This window comes from Castor canadensis, chromosome 8 (assembly GCF_047511655.1).
Source record: "Castor canadensis chromosome 8, mCasCan1.hap1v2, whole genome shotgun sequence".
NCBI lineage: Eukaryota > Metazoa > Chordata > Mammalia > Rodentia > Castoridae > Castor > Castor canadensis.
Window position 1 is genome coordinate 120,289,893 of NC_133393.1, and position 21,665 is coordinate 120,311,557.

The following is a 21,665-nucleotide window of genomic DNA, read 5'->3' on the forward strand; positions in this document are numbered from 1 at the left end:
AGGGCAAGATTTGAAATATAACACAAGGAAGAAATCATCAGAAAATGACCCAGAAGATGGGAAGAGAGAGATGGTCTTTAGTAGGAAGAAATTTGCTATGTTTTTTTGTCTCCTCTCTCTCTCTGTCTCTTTTTCTCTCTCTCAGATTATTGCTTACCAGCATAAGATGCATGTTCAAAGACAGTGTACTTTCCAACAAGTGTTACAGAGAGTAAAAAAAAAGAAATTGAGAAAAAAATATGGAGGTTATTGAGCAATGTGGAATACCCAAAGGAATGTGGTGCAAATTTCCCTGCCATAATTGTCTCCATCAGCACAGACACTCCCAAATGTGTAATGGAGGAGGAAAATCCATCGGTGGCTGTAAATGTAGCATGTATTTGTGACACAATGAAAATGGAATGGAGAAATTTAATATTTTTTTGGCATATTGAAATTATGGGCATGAAAGATAAGCTATGGAGGGTCGAAGGGGAGAACAGGAAAGAGATAATGTACTAGGAAAGAAAGAAGTCTAAAAACAAGATTGCACTAAAACTGGAGAGAGAAGACTGGGAAGTCTTTTGATATGGAACAATGATTTCATATAATCATGGCAAGAGTATATACATAGTTTCTGCCCCCCACTTAAAGGTGTGAAAACTAGCTGGGTGCTAGAGGCTCTCCTCAGTAATCCTAGCTTATTGAGAGGCTGAGATCAGGAGGTTCAAGGTTTGAGGCCAGTCCAAACATACAGTTCATGAGACACCATCTCCAAAATAACCAGAGCAAAATTGACTGGAGGCATGGCTCAAACGGTAAAGCACCTGCTTTGCAAGTGTGAAGCCTTGAGTTCAAATCCCAGTCCCACCAAAGAAAGTATGAAAACTAACAAAAGGTGTTTGCTTCATGTGTGGCTAATTTTAAATAACTATGGGAAGAACTCACCTTTTAAAAAACCTTATGAAAAGTAACATATAGAGCTAGTATATGATCCTGTATCTGTAGGAACAAAGTTGGAGAATTCTTTAAGATTACTATATCAGCATTATATTTAAATGTTCCTTAATTAGTATTGTCTTCTTTAATAAAGGGACCTAATTATCCTTGCTACCAGAAACAACCTTATAAATTTTACTGAAATAAACAACTTAGAGTGGTTCAAGAAAACATTTAAATTTCTTAAATGGCTTTTTTCTTGTGATCATTAATATGATGGCACCAAGTTTTGGAATAAGATATGTGGCCAGTTCTATTAGAAAAAGGCAATTTTACAAAATAGCTACATCTCTTGTTTTGAACTTATACTCCACCTCAACCCAGTCTTAAGAAAGGTATTGTTTTTCAAATGTATTTTTGCTCATTTTGAAAGATAGGATGAGAGCAGATAAACTATTCTTTAGCAGAAAAAATATAATAAACTTTGCAACATATACAAGCAAATATGGATTCTTTATTCACTCCCTACATCTACCACTAACATTGTATAAGGTATTGAAGGTCTAGTTGAGATTGGACTACATAGTTTTAAAATTATGGCTCTATTCCAAGACACCAAATAATCCAGAAGAAAACTGGGTTTGTATATCTCAACGTCTGGAAAGCTATGTTCACTTTTAGCTTTGTGGAAGAAAACAGCAATTTCTACCTCAAATTCTCTGTGAAAAGTAAGTTAATACATGTAAAATGAGTAGGACAGTGCCTCATCTTACACATTACAATTGTTAGATGTGATTATTGTTATACATAAGCAGATATTTCTAGAATTACCACATAAAAGATAAGAAGGAAATGGAACAAAATAAATGTACTCTAGAAAATAAGAGCAATCATAACCAGGAAAAACATATTAACTATAGAAAGAGAGTGATAAAGCCGGTGAGATAAATAGAAATCAAATAAGGTGGGGATTTATACGCTCCATGAAGGCATTTGAAATTCATCCTAGGGCTCCTGGGGAACGACTAAGGGGTATCAGACAGGTTCAGAGATATGATATAGATAAATCTCTTTGACTAAAGCATGGATTACAGAAAGCAAGTTGGTAGTAGAAAGATGACATGAGCTGGAAAGAAAATAAACCTATAGGCTTTAAAGATTTTAAGGAGTTGTAATTGACCAGACTAAGTCATAATACAGGGATTGCAAAGAGGAAGAGGAAGAGGAAGAAGAAACAGCTCAGATTTCAGGTTTGGTCATCTAGGTAGAAATCTGTACTCTCATTCATATCAATTTTTCAGGTTTTCTTCTTGATCCTAGAGTTTTTCCTCACACTCAACTTCTACTCATGCATTCAGATGTTCTGAAAAATGTGTTTTGAATAGTTACAAGATGCCAAGATCAGTATAATTTTAAAAAATCCAAAAATTTTCATGTTCAGTTTTCCCAATCCATGGAGAATCACAAAATGTTAGGGCAGGGACAATTAAAAGAACATTTAGTCCAATTTCTCAGCTGAAAGTTGATTCCTTCATAATGATCCTACCATATATACTATACACACTCCCAATCACTCTATCAGTCCTTGAAGATACAGCTTTATGTATCCTTACTATTTTGATCATGTTCCTCTGAATAAATATTGATTTTAATACATCCACCTCAAGTGTATTTACCAGAAATTAATGCAATATCCAGCTATTCTATGGTGCATAGAATTTTGATCCTATCATCACTTTTGGGGTTATTGGAAAAATTAAATTCTATGTCAGGTTTTGTTCATTTACCTGTATTGCAGAAATCTTTATTTCTAAGGAGCTATAGTTAAATTATATGCATTCTCCTCTGAAGAAGTAACTAATAAGTACAATCCTGAACTTTTCAGCAAGATTATATATAAACACCATTATTGAAATATATCTTGTTAAATTTGAACGCCTCTGTAAAGCTCTTCCTTAAAATGCTACATCTTAAAACTTGACATCACTTCTAGCATCCTACTTTGACAATATCTGATTTTGTTATTTAAATATTTGTAAAAGTGCCAGGTATGTAATTCTATTTCATTCCATTATCATTAATTCATTGTTCAGCAACTTTGGGTACAAAGGTCATTGGTCTTGAGCTTGAAGAATATCTTTTAAATAAGAACAATAGGTGACTTTGGGCTGTGGCACTTTTCTCTTCTCTTCAAAAGACCAGTGACTTAGAGAAATGGTCATGGACTCTGAAATGCAATCATTTGTTTCCATGTCTATCCATTTATAAGCTTTTTGAAGAAGGGAACTTTAATACAATTAAAATAACAGTGTTTTATAACACAGGTCTTGGGACATAACAGACTCAAAGTGAATGTGTGGAAAGTTTTCATTTTTTAATCCAGGATTTATTCTTATCAAATGAATGATATGGATTTACTTAGAAAAAAACATTATTCTTTTTGTATTTGTAAGTATGTTGAGTTTGATTTCAATTTACTAATTTTTATTTTACCCTTTCCAGGTAAAAATGTTTCTTCTAGAAAGAAATTATAGACACTATCGGGCTTCTATTCTACTTCTTTTATAATATATTAACATTTCATTGTTGACTCAAAATAATCCCATTCTTTCCCTGTTCTTTTCTTCCCTCCAAAAATATCAAATATCTCTAAATATAGATAAAAGAATTGCACATTGGTTTTCCTTAGTTTACTTTTTCTTAAAAATATTCAGTGAAGAGTCTCAGTGTGAGGCTCAAGTGATAGAGCACCTGCCTAGCAAGCAGGAGGCTCTGAGTTCAAATCCCAGTACCAGAAAAAAACAAAACAGAAACTTTAGGGTCATTGGCCAATGTTGAGTCTTTCAATATTATTGTTATTTAGGGCCAAAGTCATGCAGGATCAGATGGCAAAGCTCTCTCAGTGCAGGCACATAAACTTCTGGAGTTTTGAGTAAGAAACTCCAGTAAGTTTTCCCAGGAAAACATTGAGTTCAGGTTCTAAAATGTTCTGCTTTACCAGATCATATGAGTTGGTTGGCCAGGAGTATTCCCTCAGTAGTTGTGCTTGTACTGCATGAACCTGTACATACCAAATTAAGTTTGAACACCTGTCCCACCCTAGGTGAGTCACATAATTTTGTAGACATTGAAATTTTGGAATGAAGTAAAGGAGAAAAATAAGTGTTCTTGAAAACACCCTGCATAACATTTTCATGATTTCTAACTATTAAAATTTTGGATGTGTTTGTTGCTTCATTAATTTGTGAGAATCTCTAATACCACACCAGAGCATTCTCCTTTGTGCTTTATCTAGCCAGAATCCATTTTTATCCCTTGCCTACAAAATGAATTTTTGTGGTGAAAACACAAATGTTTACCTTCCAGGTATATAGTCCTACTTAGATAGGAAAATGTGTTCAGAACTTTTAACACTTGTTTTACAAATTAACTTCATTTGTCAGTTAAACTTGGCATATATGCACTTAATAAATATTTATTAAGTATGGTGTGGAATTTTTGTGATACCTTAGAGCATGAATATTTTCAGTAACATTTATTTTGCTTAGAGATATGCACACTCTGAACCTTCCAAATGGCAAAGATTAAAAGTGCAGAATCTCAAAACACATTACAGATTATGCACTGAAGGAGACCCTAAGAATTTTGATAGGAATAAATTAACTAAATCTATATAGCTTCACTTTTTTGTCTTTGAAGTTGTAGCATAAAGATTCATTGGTAGTGATTAATTGTGACTCATGCTCCAAGGATAAAACTGCTTCTCTGGAGAGGATGCTGCTAATAGCTGAGCTAGAATGTTAATTTAATTTTAATGATGTTGAAAAAATTGATTCAAATATGAAATCCATGTTCATTTAGCAGTGTTATTCATGTGGGAAGATGTAGAAAATTGTAGCATATAATAATATATTATTGGTAATGTAACTCAAGTTTGAAAGTGATAACTGAATCAGTGTATTAAAAATTCACATCTTTTCAATTTGAGTATCAAGACACAGAGGATTTCAGCACTCATATATTTTACTGATAGTATTATGCATTGTTTAAAAAGTGGGAGAAAATATTAGCACAGGAAAAAAAAAAGATGAAGTCTTCCTGATCCATATTTCTGGAGATAAGTAACTATTCACTGGATATTCCGTCACTTTAAATATGTTCACTGCCTATTCTAGAGTGTCTTAAGAGTTAGACAAGTGTGTTATTACTGAAGCAGACATCTCTATCTTTAATCCCATCGTCTCTGCAAAAATAATCTTCTTGGAATCAAAGTTGAGTCTACAAATGTTAATCCTTTGGAGTAAACCATGTAAAATAATCCAATATAATAATTTTTCAGATTGAAAGTATAAAAGAAAAATGAAACATACAAACTTAAATAGACACATATTTATAACATTTTTACATCCCAAAGATAAAGCCAAAAACTAGTCTTAAAAACTCAAGTTATAATACATATATACACAGAAATGTCATTAGGAAACTCCCTGTAGAGCTATCTTAAACAAAATTTCCTTTTTGCAAATACGGAGAGTAGGAAGGTAAAACAGGTCCTGTCTGGTGGTAGATAACAGAGAGAAGGGGGAGGATATAAGGAAAAGGTGTAGAATGGTGAATGTAGTGGAAATATTGTGTACTCATGTATGGAAATGGAAAATGGGACCTGTTGAAACTATTCAAGAAATGAGGGGAGGTAGGTTAAAGAAGAATGATGAAGGAGGTAACTTCAAGTATGATACATTGTAAGAACTTTTGTAAATGTCACAATGTATCCCCAGAACAAAAATATTAAAAGTTCTAACTAGAGAGAGAAAAAACAAAAAGAAATTCTACATGCTATACACAAAAGAATGACAATCAATTGACAATAGACTTAACTGGAAGCTGGAAGAACAGTAACTTCAAAATTCTAATGGAAAGTTCTATACTTTTGGCAACTAATTTTGATGTAAAATGTATTTTCTTAACACTAGCTATCCACAGAATTTGTAATTCACCTCATCGTCACATTTCTAAAGATGGAGATTTGCAAAACTGATAGCTAAATATATTTTCTTGGGATGGCTGTAAAAATGTAATGAAATATTAACAAAAATATAATTAAAATTAATACTTTCTTCTTTATCCAAGTATATTAATGACATATTTTCATTTATGTCATTAGTCCTTGCTTCTATAGTAGCATAATTATCAAATCATAATATTATAAATTTTATTTTTAAGGTGAGGGGGGTTTATATCTGTGGATGTTGGAACATTATGACTAACATATTCTTTTGTGCCACATAAGTTTATTTAAATTTGGTTTTCTGTTTTAGGAAGCCCCACTCCCTCTTCACCTTACAACTTTGGCCATATACTTAAGCTCTGTTCTAAGAGCATTGTTGGTAATGAGGCTGATATTCTGAGCTCTATTTGCTTGGCTCTTTTATTAATCATCAAAGAAATTCTGAACCTAGACAAGGAAGATACTTTCTATTTTTAGTACCATAAAATACCGAAATCTAGAGGAGTTGAACCTCATTCAAAAATTGAATTTTTATTGGTCTAGACCATGTGGGATGTTGGTCTTGCAGTAACTTCTATCATTCCATGCAGTTGGTTTTTCTTTTTCTTTCTTTCTTTCTTTCTTTTTTTAAATACCTGTATGGTTTGCTTTAATTAGCTTTTCTGAGCAAGTAGCTTCAGGTCTTAACTTAAAAGCTAGGCTAGACAACTAAGAAAAGGATTTAAGTTCTTATAATTGATAAAGGCAGGTACCAAAGGAATGGAATTTTCAGTTCTAGCTGCTCTCAGTGTCTGTTTATTTTTGCTCAATAGGAAAAAGTGCCCAGAGTCAATGAAATGAAACAGAGAATAATGGATAAAGATCCTAGAGTCATGGCACATTCAGAGGGAACTCACAAAGAGAAAACCATGAAGAATCACAATCTTAACATGGAGACTAAGAATAAAATTCTCAGTGAAAGAGCTGTACCAAGAGGCTACAGAAAAATTGATCAAATTTGACCATTTTTGCATATTAATGTGAACTATTCAAAGAATGACTAGATGAGTTTCAGTTTGTATTACTTGTACTCCATATAATTCTGCATGAGAAATGTAGGGGGTTGAGGATTTGAAGAAAATTAAAGTGAAAATGAGGTAAAGTAAGGCAATCCAGGGAGAACAATCATAGACAGACTTTGGGTGCAGGTTCCACATTGCTCAAATGAAAGAACAGCACCTGTATGAGAACAGGCGGGAAGGTAAAGATTGACAAGATTTTCTTGAGAAGTAGGTAGTTTTAGCAGCTTCAGTATTGTTGGTTTGTTATTTCTTATAATGAGACAAAAGCTAGGAATATAAGTTAAAGCAATGCTTAGACCAGGAAGCAAGAAGAGTAGAATTAAGGGAGGAACATGGGTTTTGTGAATTGTTCTCACCTTTGTGTTAAATTTTTCAGATGGTAAAAATAGCTCAGGTGAGACCTTGTTTAAGACTGCTAACATTACAAATTTCTAAATTATATAAGAATTTGGAATATCATAAATGCTGCTTTCTGAAAGAATCTTCCCCATATGTTTTTCAAGTACCATAATTAACTTTTCTAGAGATTGCTCTCAATTAAATTTAAAGCTACAAAATTTCAATTCCAAATACCTGATATCTTATCAAAGTTTAAAATAAGACTTTTAACTAGTTCTGCTTACTCCCAGACCCTAATGAACTTGTGACATGACATTTGGGATTGGGAAAATAAGTTTAAGTTTGTGTCCTGAAGCATCATTTGCTGGGCCAATGGATAGAATGTAGAAACAAAAGATAGGAAACCACAGTAATTACAACTTCCCATATTCAACACATAGAGTTCAATGCTTTGAAAGTGACTCTCCATTTATTGTTCCTATTTATTTTTAAATAAAATATGCTAAGACTTTTTCATCTTAAATGAAAATCAGCAGACAAGAAATTTGAACACAGTAAGAATGTGATCCCTCTTAAAACACATGGAAGCAGAATATGTTGTCTCTTTAAAAAGAAAATCTGGATTGCTTAAATGAAGTTTTAGACATAAGAACATTTAAGAACAAGGTACCATGGCTTGATAATAATTGAGTAACAAGTTGATGGAAATATAATTTGAAGCTATATAATGGAAAATTTATTTTGTATAAGTAATTTACTCATTCTATGAATATAATAACTCTCTGATAACCCAGAAACAAAGGGATCATGTTAGGAAAGTCCTTAATCAGTGTTAGCACTTACTGATAAATCTCATGAACACAAGTTGAATATTTATTCTTGTAGGGTTTTTTGTTATGGAATAGCCAATAAAAAGAGAAATACTTTTGGTTTTTCTTTAACAGTCTTGTTTTGTTAAATCCATTAACTTAAATAGTGTTATTCTATAGAAAAATTGTACAAAGAAATGTTAACAGTCATTCACTTAGAGAATGTTCTTAATATTCTTCTTAATATCAAAGGCAAGTGTTCTATTTAGTACAATTTACAATTATATCTTGCCAAAACATATTGAGAAATAGAACTCAAAGTCAAGTATGGTAAGATCTTCAAACTAAGTATTGATCTAAAATCAAGTTCTGACTATGAATTTACTAAGAGTTGAGAACTAATTCTATAAAATTGATATCAAATCAACAGTATATAAATTTAATATTAGCTAAATTTTAAATATTTTACTTTAAATCATTACAATGTTGAACATCAGTAGCTGTTAAAACAACTTGTTTCCATAAACAAATTATACAGTATACTGCATTAATATTAACCTTATATGCAGTTGTGAAAGCTGGTGAGAATAGCATTATTTGGAAATAGCTCTGTATGGGAGAAATGAGAATTAACTTTTAAGAGAAATATACCATTTCCACTACCAAGACTGGGTTCTAATTTCCCCTATTTCTTTGGACTTGAAGTAAAATTAGCAATTAAAAAATTTATTAAGCAAATTTTGCACAAGATTTTCTACTTAAACAACCACAAAATTATAGCATTCCCTGACAGTACTAAAGAACAGATTGTGATAATATTTGCATATATTTTTAATGATCAGTAACTAAAGAAGAGTAATTATTATTAAGCATGATTAAACATTTGATTTTAATCAAGAAATAATATTCTCAAGGTCATTCTTTTCTGGATAGTGTGGCCACTGTGTGAATATACATGTAATTTTAGTGAATAGCAAACTAGAAACCATTAAGTTACTGGGATGTTCTGCAACTTGTGCGTATATATTCAGTGTTATAGTAAACATCTTGAAGGTAAGTGAAAGGGCAAAATAATGATGTAAATCTATTAGCTGTACATTATAACCATAGGCGCATATCTGTTATAAAGTGATTACTAGAGCAACGGATATTGTTTGATATAAAATAAAGAAAACCATATACACAATGTAATAAATATTTGAGTGGAGAAAAGGAATAATTAACCAGTAGATTGTATCTACTGAGAAATTATTTTGCTTTTAAAGGGCATGTTCTAAGAGTGCTTTTTTGTCACTGAAAATGTTACTGTATTTCTTAAAATGTTATTTATAAACTTGCTTTCCAACAGCTGCTGAGACTCAAAATTTGCCAATTTTGCAAGTCATTTAAATGTTCCATATTACATGTGAATGAAAAGATACACTATCAGTTTCCTGACAGATGCAAAACAATCTGCTGTGAGTCTAAAATAAGTTTATAGTCAATCAGAGAAGTGTTTCTCTTTTTAAATACTCCATTACAAAGAGTCGCTATTTATAATTGTCATGACAGGAAACACAAAGTTAGATGGTATTGTCTCTCATTTTTTCATAACAATTCAGCACTGACTTTGACTTCAAATAGACTATTATATTATTTTTAAGACTATGTTTAAATATTTTAATTATACTTGAGTTTTGAAATGAATGCTTTGGTCATTTATAAGAAAATGTTTATTCTGGAGGATTTTTATACTCGTTTGGAGCTACAGCTCATTATAAGAAGGAAACATGATCACTGAATTGTTGGAGTGATATCAAGAAAACACTGGCCTTACTTAGGTGTTTTGTTTCCCATTAGTCTCTTCTTAATGCCCTGAGAACAATAAATCACTAATAAAAAATTAGAAAAAGGAAAGAAAAAAATCTCCAAACCTACTTTTTCTTCAGTCTTCTATCCTTTTCAGCTTGAGTTCCAAGTTTGCCTAACCCCAGAGATTCCTGAGCTGCCGCTTCAGTCTCCATAAAGCCTCCTGTGAAGAAGTAACTATTTAGGTTAAGTTATATACATTGTGTCAAGTGATGAAATTAACTTCTTAAAGATTGAGTAACTGTTCAGTATTTCATCATATTTTGAATTGACTTTATATTTCCAGCCCAACACATATAAAACGACACAGTTAAATATATAAACATACACAGAAAATGAATTTTTAAAAGGAAGTAGATATTGATGCCCTATTCACTTGTGCAGGAACACAAATATGGAAAATAATAAAATTGGTCTGTTCACTGACAAGCACTTGAATATAGAGTCCCAAAGCCCCAAAGTCAAATTTTCCACTATTCCAGTGGATAATTAAGTGAATATTCATATAGTGTGTAAAATTTGTTAATTCTTTTTAACATTTGAAGTATTTGCTATGGGATAAATAGTATCCATTGTATAGAAACCTAGACAGATGTTTTCAATTCCAGATTAAGAGAATGGAGAGATATTTGCTGACTTCCAAAAGTTCTTCATATGTTATTCCCAGAATTTTGTTCTGCTTAGTTGTCTGACTCATATCTGTCACTGTAAACTTGAATTCAATAAATTTATATAGTCTTGGTAGGTTTTTTATTTTTAAACTTTATAATGGAGGAAAAACATTCTTTATTCAAAAAACTCTGGCAAGAATATTTTTATCTAATTTGTCAAAAATATTTAGATCAGTGTCAGTAGTATTATTGGCATTGGAATAAATGTATATATAGTCTTGGAATGAAAAAGAAAGAAAACTTTTATTTGTATCAAATATGAACTATTCATTTCATAATGCAGTTATTTCATTCTAGAACCCTAAAGATAGGGTTGATTCATATATTAGCTATTGTAACTGCAAAATGAGAATTGAGATTCCAGGTCACTCCAGGCAAAAAAGTTACCAATACTCCATCTCAATCCAGGCATAGTATATGCACGTGGTCCCAGCTACTGGGGAGGCTGTAAGTATGAGGATCACTGTCAGGGGCCTGTCCAGGTATAAACATGAAAACCTATCTGAAAACCAACTAAACCAAAAAAGCGCTAAGGTTATGGCTCAAGTGGTAGAGAGTGAGGTCCTGAGTTCAAACTCCAGTATTGCCAAAAACTCCACCAGTCTATTGATAAATGAGAACTATTGAAGACAGATTTCACTCATACCCTATTTTGGTGGACATTTTCTCACTTTGCATTTTTCAGGACTTGACCAAGGTATGGCTTCTCCTTACCAGAATGAAGTAGGAAATGTTTTGATACTGTTTTTCATAATTTATTTTAGCAAAAAATTTGTAATACTGGATATTATTAATTCTGCAATCTTGATATGAATAAGCTAATCTTTTAGCCTGATACTTCTGTTACTGAATTGGATAGTTATAAGAAAGTACATTTTAATTGAAGCAGATTGATTTCCATCTAGATCTAATTCAAGAATATGGAGTTTAAGGCAAACATTTATTTTATTTTATTTATTATGCACATGTTTAATTAATATTGAATAATTATTTTTTATTATTAAAGATTTTCATTGTTTCTGTCATTGGGAAAGCTATCCAGTGGTTGACTAAAAATTCTTGGAGAACAAGTATATTCACATTTTTAAATGTGAAATTTTCCATTATGTGTAGTGAGTGGATATTTTTATTTTATTTCTCTCATCTGTGTATTTTAGCTTACTGTGCTTCCATAAATTATTATTTACAATCGCAAGTAACTATAAAACTGTTCTCTTGAAATAGAAATGGAAGTGAATGATTTACTCAAAAGTTATAAAATTCTCAATTGCTCCATATGGCTTCATTGATGGTTGATGAAACAGGCCTATTCAATAAAGTATGAAACATTCTCAATTACCATGTGGTTGGGTGAATCAGGCTTTTCATTTTTCTGAACAATAAAATAACATTTAAATTGTTTCAAGAGCCCAGTTTTTAAAAGGAAAAAGAACATTTTTAAGCAATGAAAACCTGTGAAAGAAAACAAATCTCTAGCAGTATTTTGTTAGTCAAAACTAGGTATCAGAATTATCTTCTCATAAATAAAACTATAAGAATAAAAGTGTTGAAGAGTGCTGGAATATTGAGAAACACTAGAACAATGCAAACATGCTACCTCTGAGCCAGAGAAAAAAATACATGTAAGGATGGCTGCCCAGTCCCAATGACCTTTTGCTAATATCCAGCACCTGTCAAGCACCTTCCTCCAGCCCCCTTCACAGTCATTTTTCCTGATGCCCATCCACATCCAACTTTGCTTTTTCTGCCCCAAGGGCTTAAAAACCCCAGCTTATACAAGAGGCTGACCTCGCCTCTCTCAGAGCATTACTCTGATGGCCGAGGGTCCTTCTCAGGTCTCCTCTCTCTGATAAAGGCCTGCTGCTCGTAAAGGTTGCAGATTCTTTCTGGTCTCTCTCTCTCTCTACTGCTTCGTTTTTCTCTCTCTCTCTACTGCTTCGTTTTTCTTTTAAAGAATTTAGAAACATTAATTACTCTAGAATCCCACAGTCTGTTGTCAAAGGACTTAACAGATTATTGAGTCCATATCCTGTTTGAAAATTCCAAAGATAAAACGTTGCTTGAGACCATAGTAGGTAAAATGTATTAACCATCACATTCAAGATAGAAATGGAAAAATTAGACATGTTGAAACTGTTCCAGGAATTGAGTGAGGGGAAGATAAAGGAGAATGATGGAGGGGGTGAATTCAACTATGATATATTGTAAGAACTTTTGTAAATGTCAAAATGTACCCCAGTACAACAATAATATATTTAAAAAAGAAAAAAAAAGATAGTATTTTAAAGCAGGAGCAAAAAGTGTATTTTTCATACCCAATTAGCACATTTCTGAGTGAGGACATTTTTCCTCAAATTGACCCAGCTGCCCTAACAATAACAGGTTCACATTTCCACATACTGAGAGTGACTTCAGCCAAAGCGGTTTAAGGATTTTGTCATTTGTCTATGGTGATGATCTCAGTCTGTGAGGTTCAGTCTCATTCTTATCTGGGCATATCTTCGGGAATAGCTATTTACCTACATCAATATTTTACTCTCCAACAGTGTGTGATTTTTGAGAAATTGAAATAAGACTAGTCCAACCAGATTTTGGAAATTTAGCACAAAATTAAGATATCTAATTAATACTTTTAAACATTACTATATTGATCATGTGTTAAAATATGTTTGACACAGAGTTAAATAAAATATATTACTAAACTTAGTTTAAGCTGTCCCTCTTTACTTTTCTAATGTAGCTACTAGAAGACTTAACCAGATGCTACATTGCTGATCACCAGGTCAGTATCGACCTTGAGGTTGTGCATGACACTGTCTTTTCCTTCAATAGAGTTTTCTGGACTATCACTCTGGCATATTAACTTGGTGAGGTCTTTAAGGGTTTGGTAGGGTTGGAGACATGGACACTCTTACGGTGTTGGGAACTTTGTCATGCAACTTTTGCTGACTCCATTTCTAAACAGTTTGATTCACCTCAAATCAGCAGAACAGCAATCTAATGATCAAATCTCATATGAAACTATTCCAGCCAGTGGGAACAGTGGTCATTTTCCTGGGACTATGGACAGACCACTGACTCAGGATGATACCTGTTTTCAAGTTGCTCGCCTCCTAGAGTATCCATGGGGTAGAACATCAGGGATAACCCTGAAGGAGAGAATACTGGACCCAGCCTTACACGGTTTATTTGGATCAGAAACTCTGGCTAGGTAACAATGCCTCCTTGCTGTCCTAGAAACTAAAGCAAACCAAGAAAATGTCTATGCTTCCAGCAACTGGACCCATGCAGGTCCAAGGGGTCCCTTTACCATCTCCCAGAAAACAAAGTGGACCTTAATAAGTTTCAAGGAAGGTGCTGCAAAGGTGGAAATTTCTAAGGCCAAAGCCACAGGAGTCAAAGAAGGCTCCCACAGGCCCAGAGTTATGGATAGCACTAATTGATTGGTGTCATAAATGCAAATATATCTCCACATTGCCCAGACCTTAGATTTCTTTCAAAATAACTAATTCATGTTGGTCCTTGAGCTAACAAGTCTATAGGAATTTCTTGCCACAACCTACACTGCAAAGACTCTGCCCCTTCATTTGTCCAGCAGAGCTCCCTGTCATTGTATTAGTATGGAAGCTCTAAATCTAGAAAAATTAAGGCTACAATCAGCTTCTAATCTATGGCAGAAAGATGAAGATCTTTCTCCAATTGCCCTTTCTTCAGCATTCATTAATACCACTAAGTTTTGTATTCAAACACACATCAGTTATTTTTGTTTGTTTGGTAGTTATCTAGACACGGCCCCTTGGTACAGGGCTTGGGTCATAAATACATTCATGATTGAAGCTAAGTATGAGTTCTTCAGAGCAAAATCCTTTCCCTATGCAGAGCATGAGCTATTCATACTTGGTGGAATTTATATATTGTATTTGTTGGTTCCAGAGCATCAATAAACAATCTAAAATTTTGGGTAATGGCCAAAACAGCAACCCAAATTTTATGTGTAGAAAGATACTTCCTAATTAATACTTGCATATTGTTGGCACTATTTTTATCATTATGAAATTTTTTTCTTATATATTATTTGCTTATAATAGTGGGTCAGTGGGTTCAGAAAATCATAATATGATCTGGCAGATGACTGTAAACTAGAGGGAATTACTATTTAATACACAAAACAAAAGCTTTTTAAAATGTATTGCTTCTCTAATGCTCTTAAAGAAATTGCTAGTCTTTTTTATTTACTTAATGATAAAATGCATTTTATAATTATTGGGCCTTGTGATTTTTCAAAGTAGAAATACTTTTTTCTGTTCTTATACTTTTTTCATAGCTTTGCTGAATTTGGCTCTATTTCATCAATCTTTTGTTCTTGAAAATATGCCTAGATTCCTATTACATTTTTTGCAATTCCTCTTCTTTATCATGATGATGAATCATCTCTTCTGGAGAGAGGAAAGGTGTTTTCCAGGTGGTAAGCTCATGAATATGTCTTCATTATGTGGAAGAGATGGGTCCCCGAGAAATAGTAAATACTTTAGTATCTCCAGCTTTCTTCATGGCTTTTCAATATTTTCTAATCCAGTAAGTCACCTTTTGAGCATGGTACTTGCTTGCTCTAACTTCTAACTCTCACTTCTGCTTGTATACCTGGCTCTGGAACTCAGAAAATTTTATTTGCGCACTTGTCTCTGCCTCAGGATGATCTTGGCATTTCCAATATCTCCCCAGCCTTTGCAAATGGGTCATTTGAACCTCCTTTGCCTGATAATTGGTTTCACACACCTGACCCTGGGCAATGTCCACTTTCTAATTAACCATGGGAAAAAGCTAAGCTCCTTTCTGTCATATTCCCCTTGGAGTTTATTCTTTCATATGACTTGAATACTCCTTTCTCACAGTGTCCTATTTGAAACTAGTTTTATACCTTTTCAATTCTGTATGAAAAGTACACTTAGACATTCCTAGTAAAATCAAACCTATCTAGGGAGAAGAAAACTAGTAGTCTGCATTCCCTACAAACTTTTCATCTGTATCTGTTATTAGAAATTTTATACTTTATTTTGTGTTGTCTTTTGTAACCATTACCTTGTGTTCATACTTATCATGAATTTATATGTAATATCCTCAAGAAGCTACAAATTTTCTGAAATAAATAATGTTTTTAATTTACCAATGTGTGCCATGGGGCTAGGCCTCAATGAGATAGTTCTTACTGGAAGCAGTCCCAAGAATATCTGGTCTAGAGCAATACAGACAGGAAATTAAAAACTGGGAGCCACTGTCAACCATTATCCTACCAAACTGGTGCTTTGTCTTCTGAAATTGTCTCACTTTTTATAAAGTGTAGAATGTAGTCCATTTCATGATCTTTACATTTCTTCTAGGATGTTGGGATATCTTCTAGGTCTAGAAATCTATAATTTTAAAAACAGAATTTTATTTTCACAGTAAATAATTCATAGCGATAAGTAGGAGAAAGAAGAATTTCTGAGAAAATTGCTTAAGTGTTACAGGTAAATAGACTGAATATTATAAGAATTGGAATAGATCTTAAAGATTGCCCATTCCAGCTACCTTTCAAATGCTTAGATAGCCTCTAAAACAGTTCTTTGTAGCATCTATCTAGCTTTTTGACAATCTCAGGTGCAACAGTGACCACTCATTACCCCATAAACTAGCATATTATGTATATAATTCTGACACTGAAAGGGAATAGTACAATTTTGGAGACCCTGGCCCGGGGTCAATAATGTCATCAGCTCTGTAAAGACTTTGCTGTAAGGCTGAGCTGACAGCCCTGCTGACAGCTTGGTTAGCTGAACTTCCTGTGCAGCTGGAGTCACATCAGGAGAAATTGCAGAGCACTAGCCTACAAGCTGGCAATTAGAGAATGCTGATAGTCTTTCTCAGAAGTCCCTACCTGCAGCAAGAACACACTGAGAATGAGGTGACAAAAACCACCAAGAAGCAGAAGCTCTAAATGCATACTCTGGGGACGAATGAACTTTGGAGGGAGAAGGAATAAAGAGGGAGCTAAAAGAACAATAAAAGGAGAAATCCAAAGTATGTCAGCAGACTACTGGTTTCTGGGTCCCACTGCTTGAGTCTCTGAGCAGCCTTTACTTTTGCCTTTTGCCAATAAAGACTCTTGATTTAACTTTCCAAGTGCTCTTAGCTTTAATTCCTTAAAACACAGAGAACAAGAATCTACAGTAGCTGAGCATCTTGAACCCATGTATCAACACCCAAATGTTCTTTCTTACATTGAGAGCTGATCTTTCTATAACTTTACCACTTTGATTCTAGTTTTGTGTCCTCACTCAACAATGAAAAGGCCAATAGCTCTTTCACATAATAGCATTTCAAATTTCTGTAATCAGGTAGGTCAACAAGGAAAATTAGTACAACTATGTATTTATCTATGCCTCAAACTATTTCGATTCTCTCCATCAACCTAATTCCCTTTTCCAACCTGTGACATATGCCTCCAAATACGCAGTCATCAAAATGGACACCACCCTTTGACTATTCTCTTACCCTGGGTTGGTAGAGTGGAAAGTCTTCTTTCATTACATACTTGTATCTCTTATGTGGCCTGAATTTATTGGTGATCACATCAACTTTATAGTCACATGAAACTTTAAATTTTTCTTATTAAAAAATGCGCCAAGAACTATACTTTTAGAGTAAGGTAGCTTGGATCATACTTACCATTTAAGAGAGATTTTAGAAGCAAAACTAATTTTCTCACTTATGAAAATTTTCTGTACTGTTCAAATGTTCATGTCCAAGTGGTGAGGGGCATGTTACTAAGGAAAGAGTCCTGATTATGTCCCTGGAAACCAGGAAGGGGGATTGGCTCCACTCACCAGCACTGCTGGGTAAGAATCATTTAACCAGCTATAAATCCCACCTAATTATTCCATTATTCAGTCTCCTGATGATATGTTGTTTAGAGAGATGCCATGGGTCACAGTTTGCCAGCTGCCTTTCTTGATTTGCTATGGTAACTCTGTCAAAAAAAGTGCTTAGTCTGACATGGCTATTTTCAACGTAGCTTAATTTTCTTATTTCAAAATTGTTCAGTGCATTCAGATAAAATTAAAAATCAAGCTGGTCAGGACTCCAATCCCTTCATCATGGGTTTTAGGGTTCAGAACCACTGCTATAGCTGTCCTGACACGGCAGATAGTGTGGCAGGAAAACTTTTCTGGACCTATAATATACTGAAGTTTTTCTTTTGTTTGCTTTTAAATATAGAGGATCTGGATGTGTACATATTATCCACCTTACTCAACTAAAAACTGCTTTGAGCCAACAGTCATACTTTAGCTATGTTTCTAAAGTTCATGCACGGTACCCTGCATCTAACAGAGACTAAGCGCATTATTCACTCAAAATGGGATAGATAAATGATTTCAGGTTACACTTGTGTGTTTAACCTTCAAAATCTGCTCAGTTCTCTTGTGCTTTAATGTCTTCCTGCTACTACTTCTTTTCAAATAAGGAAGTTAAGCATGACAGTTTTTGAATCGCTGTGCGTATTTGTTTATTCTATTAACATCACACAAACCTGTATTTTACTTAAATGTGATAATTAGATTTTATAATATCCCTTTTGGTCTAGGTAGTTTTTCCAATTCTCAATTCATTTTTGGTTTGGTGGCCTTCCTAATACTGTTTTTACATAGCTATGCTGCTTACATAAATCTATCTATCACTTGTTATATCCTCTTTCCCAACTTTTGTAGAAAAGTATTTTACAGTCTTTTTAAAGCACACAACTCTGATTTCAGATATATCGCTTCTTCCTTAAGTTACCATGAAGTATGGTTGTGAGTGTATTGCCATTCAATTGAATTTCCTTGATGATATCCAGCTACATTTTCCTAACCAGGTTTCTTAACCTAGCTCCTCGGTTAATTAAGACTGAACTTATTTCTAGAGGTTTTGTAATAATATGTGTGGAATTTAGGTTGTGGAAGTGACTGAGAGATGATTGAGTGAAAATAGTAGCTGTAGGCTACTATTGTCTTGGAAGTTAAGGGTAGGATACGGATAAGTCAATACCTGGTAGGGTCAAATGATTATATATAAATGTTTAAATTTATTTGTATTTTGCAGTGCTGGACATTGAACCTTTGCTTTGGTCTTTGTGCATGCTAGGCAAGTGCTGTACCATTGAGGTATAACCTTGGCTCAAATAATGACTTATAGAATATAGATTTAACATGAGAATGTTTGAATACTGATGGACATAAAGCGATGTCTGTGTCTAGATGAACAAGTTAGGGGTTTGTTAGGAGTTCATGGTCAATGGACATGCCAAGTTTTAACAGGATTAAGTCGGATCCTGTATCTCTATGCTGAAATTCAGTCAGATCTTGAATCTCTAAGCTCTAAGTCAGTCGGATCCTGTATTTCTATGCTCCAAGAAGAATACCCTGGACCTGCTATTTTCATGAACTTCAATGAGATTATCAAACCTGTCTATGAATAATTTCATCCTTCAATTCGTGATATAGAAAGAAGAAAATGTAAATAAAAGAGAGAGAGAGAAAGAAACTAAAACTAGATTTCCATGTGAGCTAGAAGGAATACTTGTCTACTTGTCAGGAGACTTTTCTTAAATTCAATTGCAGGCCTCAGGTAAGCATGGCTCATTTATATAATTATTTTTCCTGCATAGTACTTAAAAATTGATTTTGAATGTTTTAAAATGTAACAAGTGCTTACTTATTTATTTTAGTTTATACCACTCCCTGTTATTTTATATCCTACCCATAATTTGTTACCTCTAATGGAGATTTTAGTTTGCAAACTCTGCTCCCAGACTACAGGTGATAATACTTTGATCAAGAACTTTCTGATAAGAATAGATGAATTTTCTAAAAGACATGAAAACTTGAAAGCTCCCTTTACTACCAGATCTTGCTCTATGCCACACTTGTATTTTGGATGAAACAACCATTTAGAAGACACTAAAAAAGATTATTGGAATAAAATTGTTTTATTTGATTTGTTAGCTTTATATAATTGCTTTTTAATATGTTCCTTCCTTTGATTTTAGAGTTTCCATATTTGCATTGCTTCTGCTAGTAACACATTTGCAAAACTAGAAAATGTGTATAGTGTGTTTGGTTCATTTAAATTATTATACAAGGCAAATAACATTCTTTCTCCAAATATTTTCTCATGTAAAGATAAATTACTACAAATTTCTTCTTTTTTGTTCACTATTTCTGATGGAGCAAAAGAAATGCTTTCATAGTTCTGTTTCATTTAAATTAACATGTAACATATTTTTGTCCTCTTTAGCTAAACTTTTAAGAGTATAGATTTTAGAACATAGTTCAATATTTCAAATTTGGTCCTCTGAAACTTTCATCTTTCTATCACATTACATTCCACAATATCCTTTCTTATCTTCTGTTTCTATTTCTATTAGAAGAAAGAGCATTTGCAGTGCACCCATGTCTGAATTTTCCTGGTCAAGACATTAAAATCAAAATGGCTTAAGGAAGCATCCTTAGTTTCTTTTGATGCGTGACTCACCAGCACTAGGTTCTAGCTCCTGGGTTTCAAAAGTTATAATGGTCTTCCTATTACAACCTGGATACATCTTCCAGAACAAAAGTAGACTGAAAATTGATACCTTATCCAAAGTAATGATAGAGCTCAGGGACCATTTTCTTCTGGTCCAGATATGGTTCCCTGAAGCCTACTCATGCCTGTATGTGTTTTTTTATTTCCTCAAGTTTTATTTCCAGTGGATATTATTTATTCTTAGTTTCTCCAAGAGCACTGGGTCACGCCTTGTGTGGCTTCTATACAGTTCCATAGATACAATTTTTGTTCTTGTCTTCCTCAACAGTATTTCTATCCTTATCCTGATGTCTATGTTGACATTATTTATATTCCCGCTCTGCTATTCTATGGAGTAAAACGAACTTCCTCAGAGTCTTAAAATCTTCCCGTCTATGATAGGATCCCAAATAGCTATCACTAGTTTCTGTCTTTGGTGAGGTTGATATGGGTGCAATTGTAATTGATTACATTTTCATCTTTTCTGATCTAAAAACAGTCACTGTAAATAGGAAATAAGCTAGGTTTCTAGAAGGCTTTATATATTCTAAGCTTTAAATTTTGTCCAGGATATTCTGATATTTGCAAAATATCATTGGAAAAATTCCTAGTGATTTAGTAATTTCTCATCAAATTCAAATATAAAATAAAAACAGAAAATTCTAAGGGAGAAGGAAAGTGAAATACATTTAAAAGGGTAAAGTGAATTATAGAAACAAAGATAAACATGCTGAAATATGCATAAATAAAATGATTAATCTGTTAACAAAATAAATATTTTAAAACAAGTAGCTGCCCAAACTATTGTGAACTATTTTATAATATATTGGGAATGGCAAATAATTTGGTAAAGAGCCCAACAAGTTGTCAAAGTAGATTAAGAAATCTTAAAATCTAGACTGTGTTTTTATATTAAAAGTAATCAGCTTTTTCCTTCTTTCTTCACGTGATTTTTTTATAGTGTAAGGGGTTCCTCTTCTGAGAAACAGAAATCTAAGGAGGATTCATCTCTCTACTGCACATCAGTTCCCATGGCCTCTGATGATTCTTATGCTTTCACACTGTGGAAGTCAGGAAAGGCATATGTGGATAACCTACAATCACAAACCTGAAACATGAATATTATACACAGAATTTCTTTTGGCATTAAAGCAGGAAACTCAGCCTAGGTGTTGGAGTATCACTTGTAAATAATCATTCCTGTTTGAGAAACCCAAGGAATTAGACATCAGTCTTACTTTGCTCAGCACTTACCATTGGACCTAGAAGTTCAATCCTTTCTCGCTAACTCTAAAAATAAGTATATAGGATGACACTCATCCAAAACCAGTCAATATCATGTCATCATATTTCTATTACCTACTAATTATGTTTCAGAAAATTTTACACATATATATGTATGCATGTATGTGAGTATCTTTTGATGAGTATG

At 33.4% G+C, this 21,665-nt stretch overlaps 1 protein-coding gene across 23 annotated transcripts in view; it reads right to left on the reverse strand.

Moving 5' to 3' along the window:
* Ppfia2 (PTPRF interacting protein alpha 2) overlaps positions 1–21,665 on the reverse strand; it is a 454,825-nt gene that overhangs the window by 52,527 nt on the left and 380,633 nt on the right. For all 23 annotated transcript variants that reach the window (XM_074084029.1, XM_074084040.1, XM_074084032.1 and 20 more), the window contains one exon: positions 10,053–10,146. In XM_074084029.1, the coding sequence (XP_073940130.1) occupies positions 10,053–10,146 (94 nt within the window). The remainder of the gene's footprint in view (positions 1–10,052; positions 10,147–21,665) is intronic.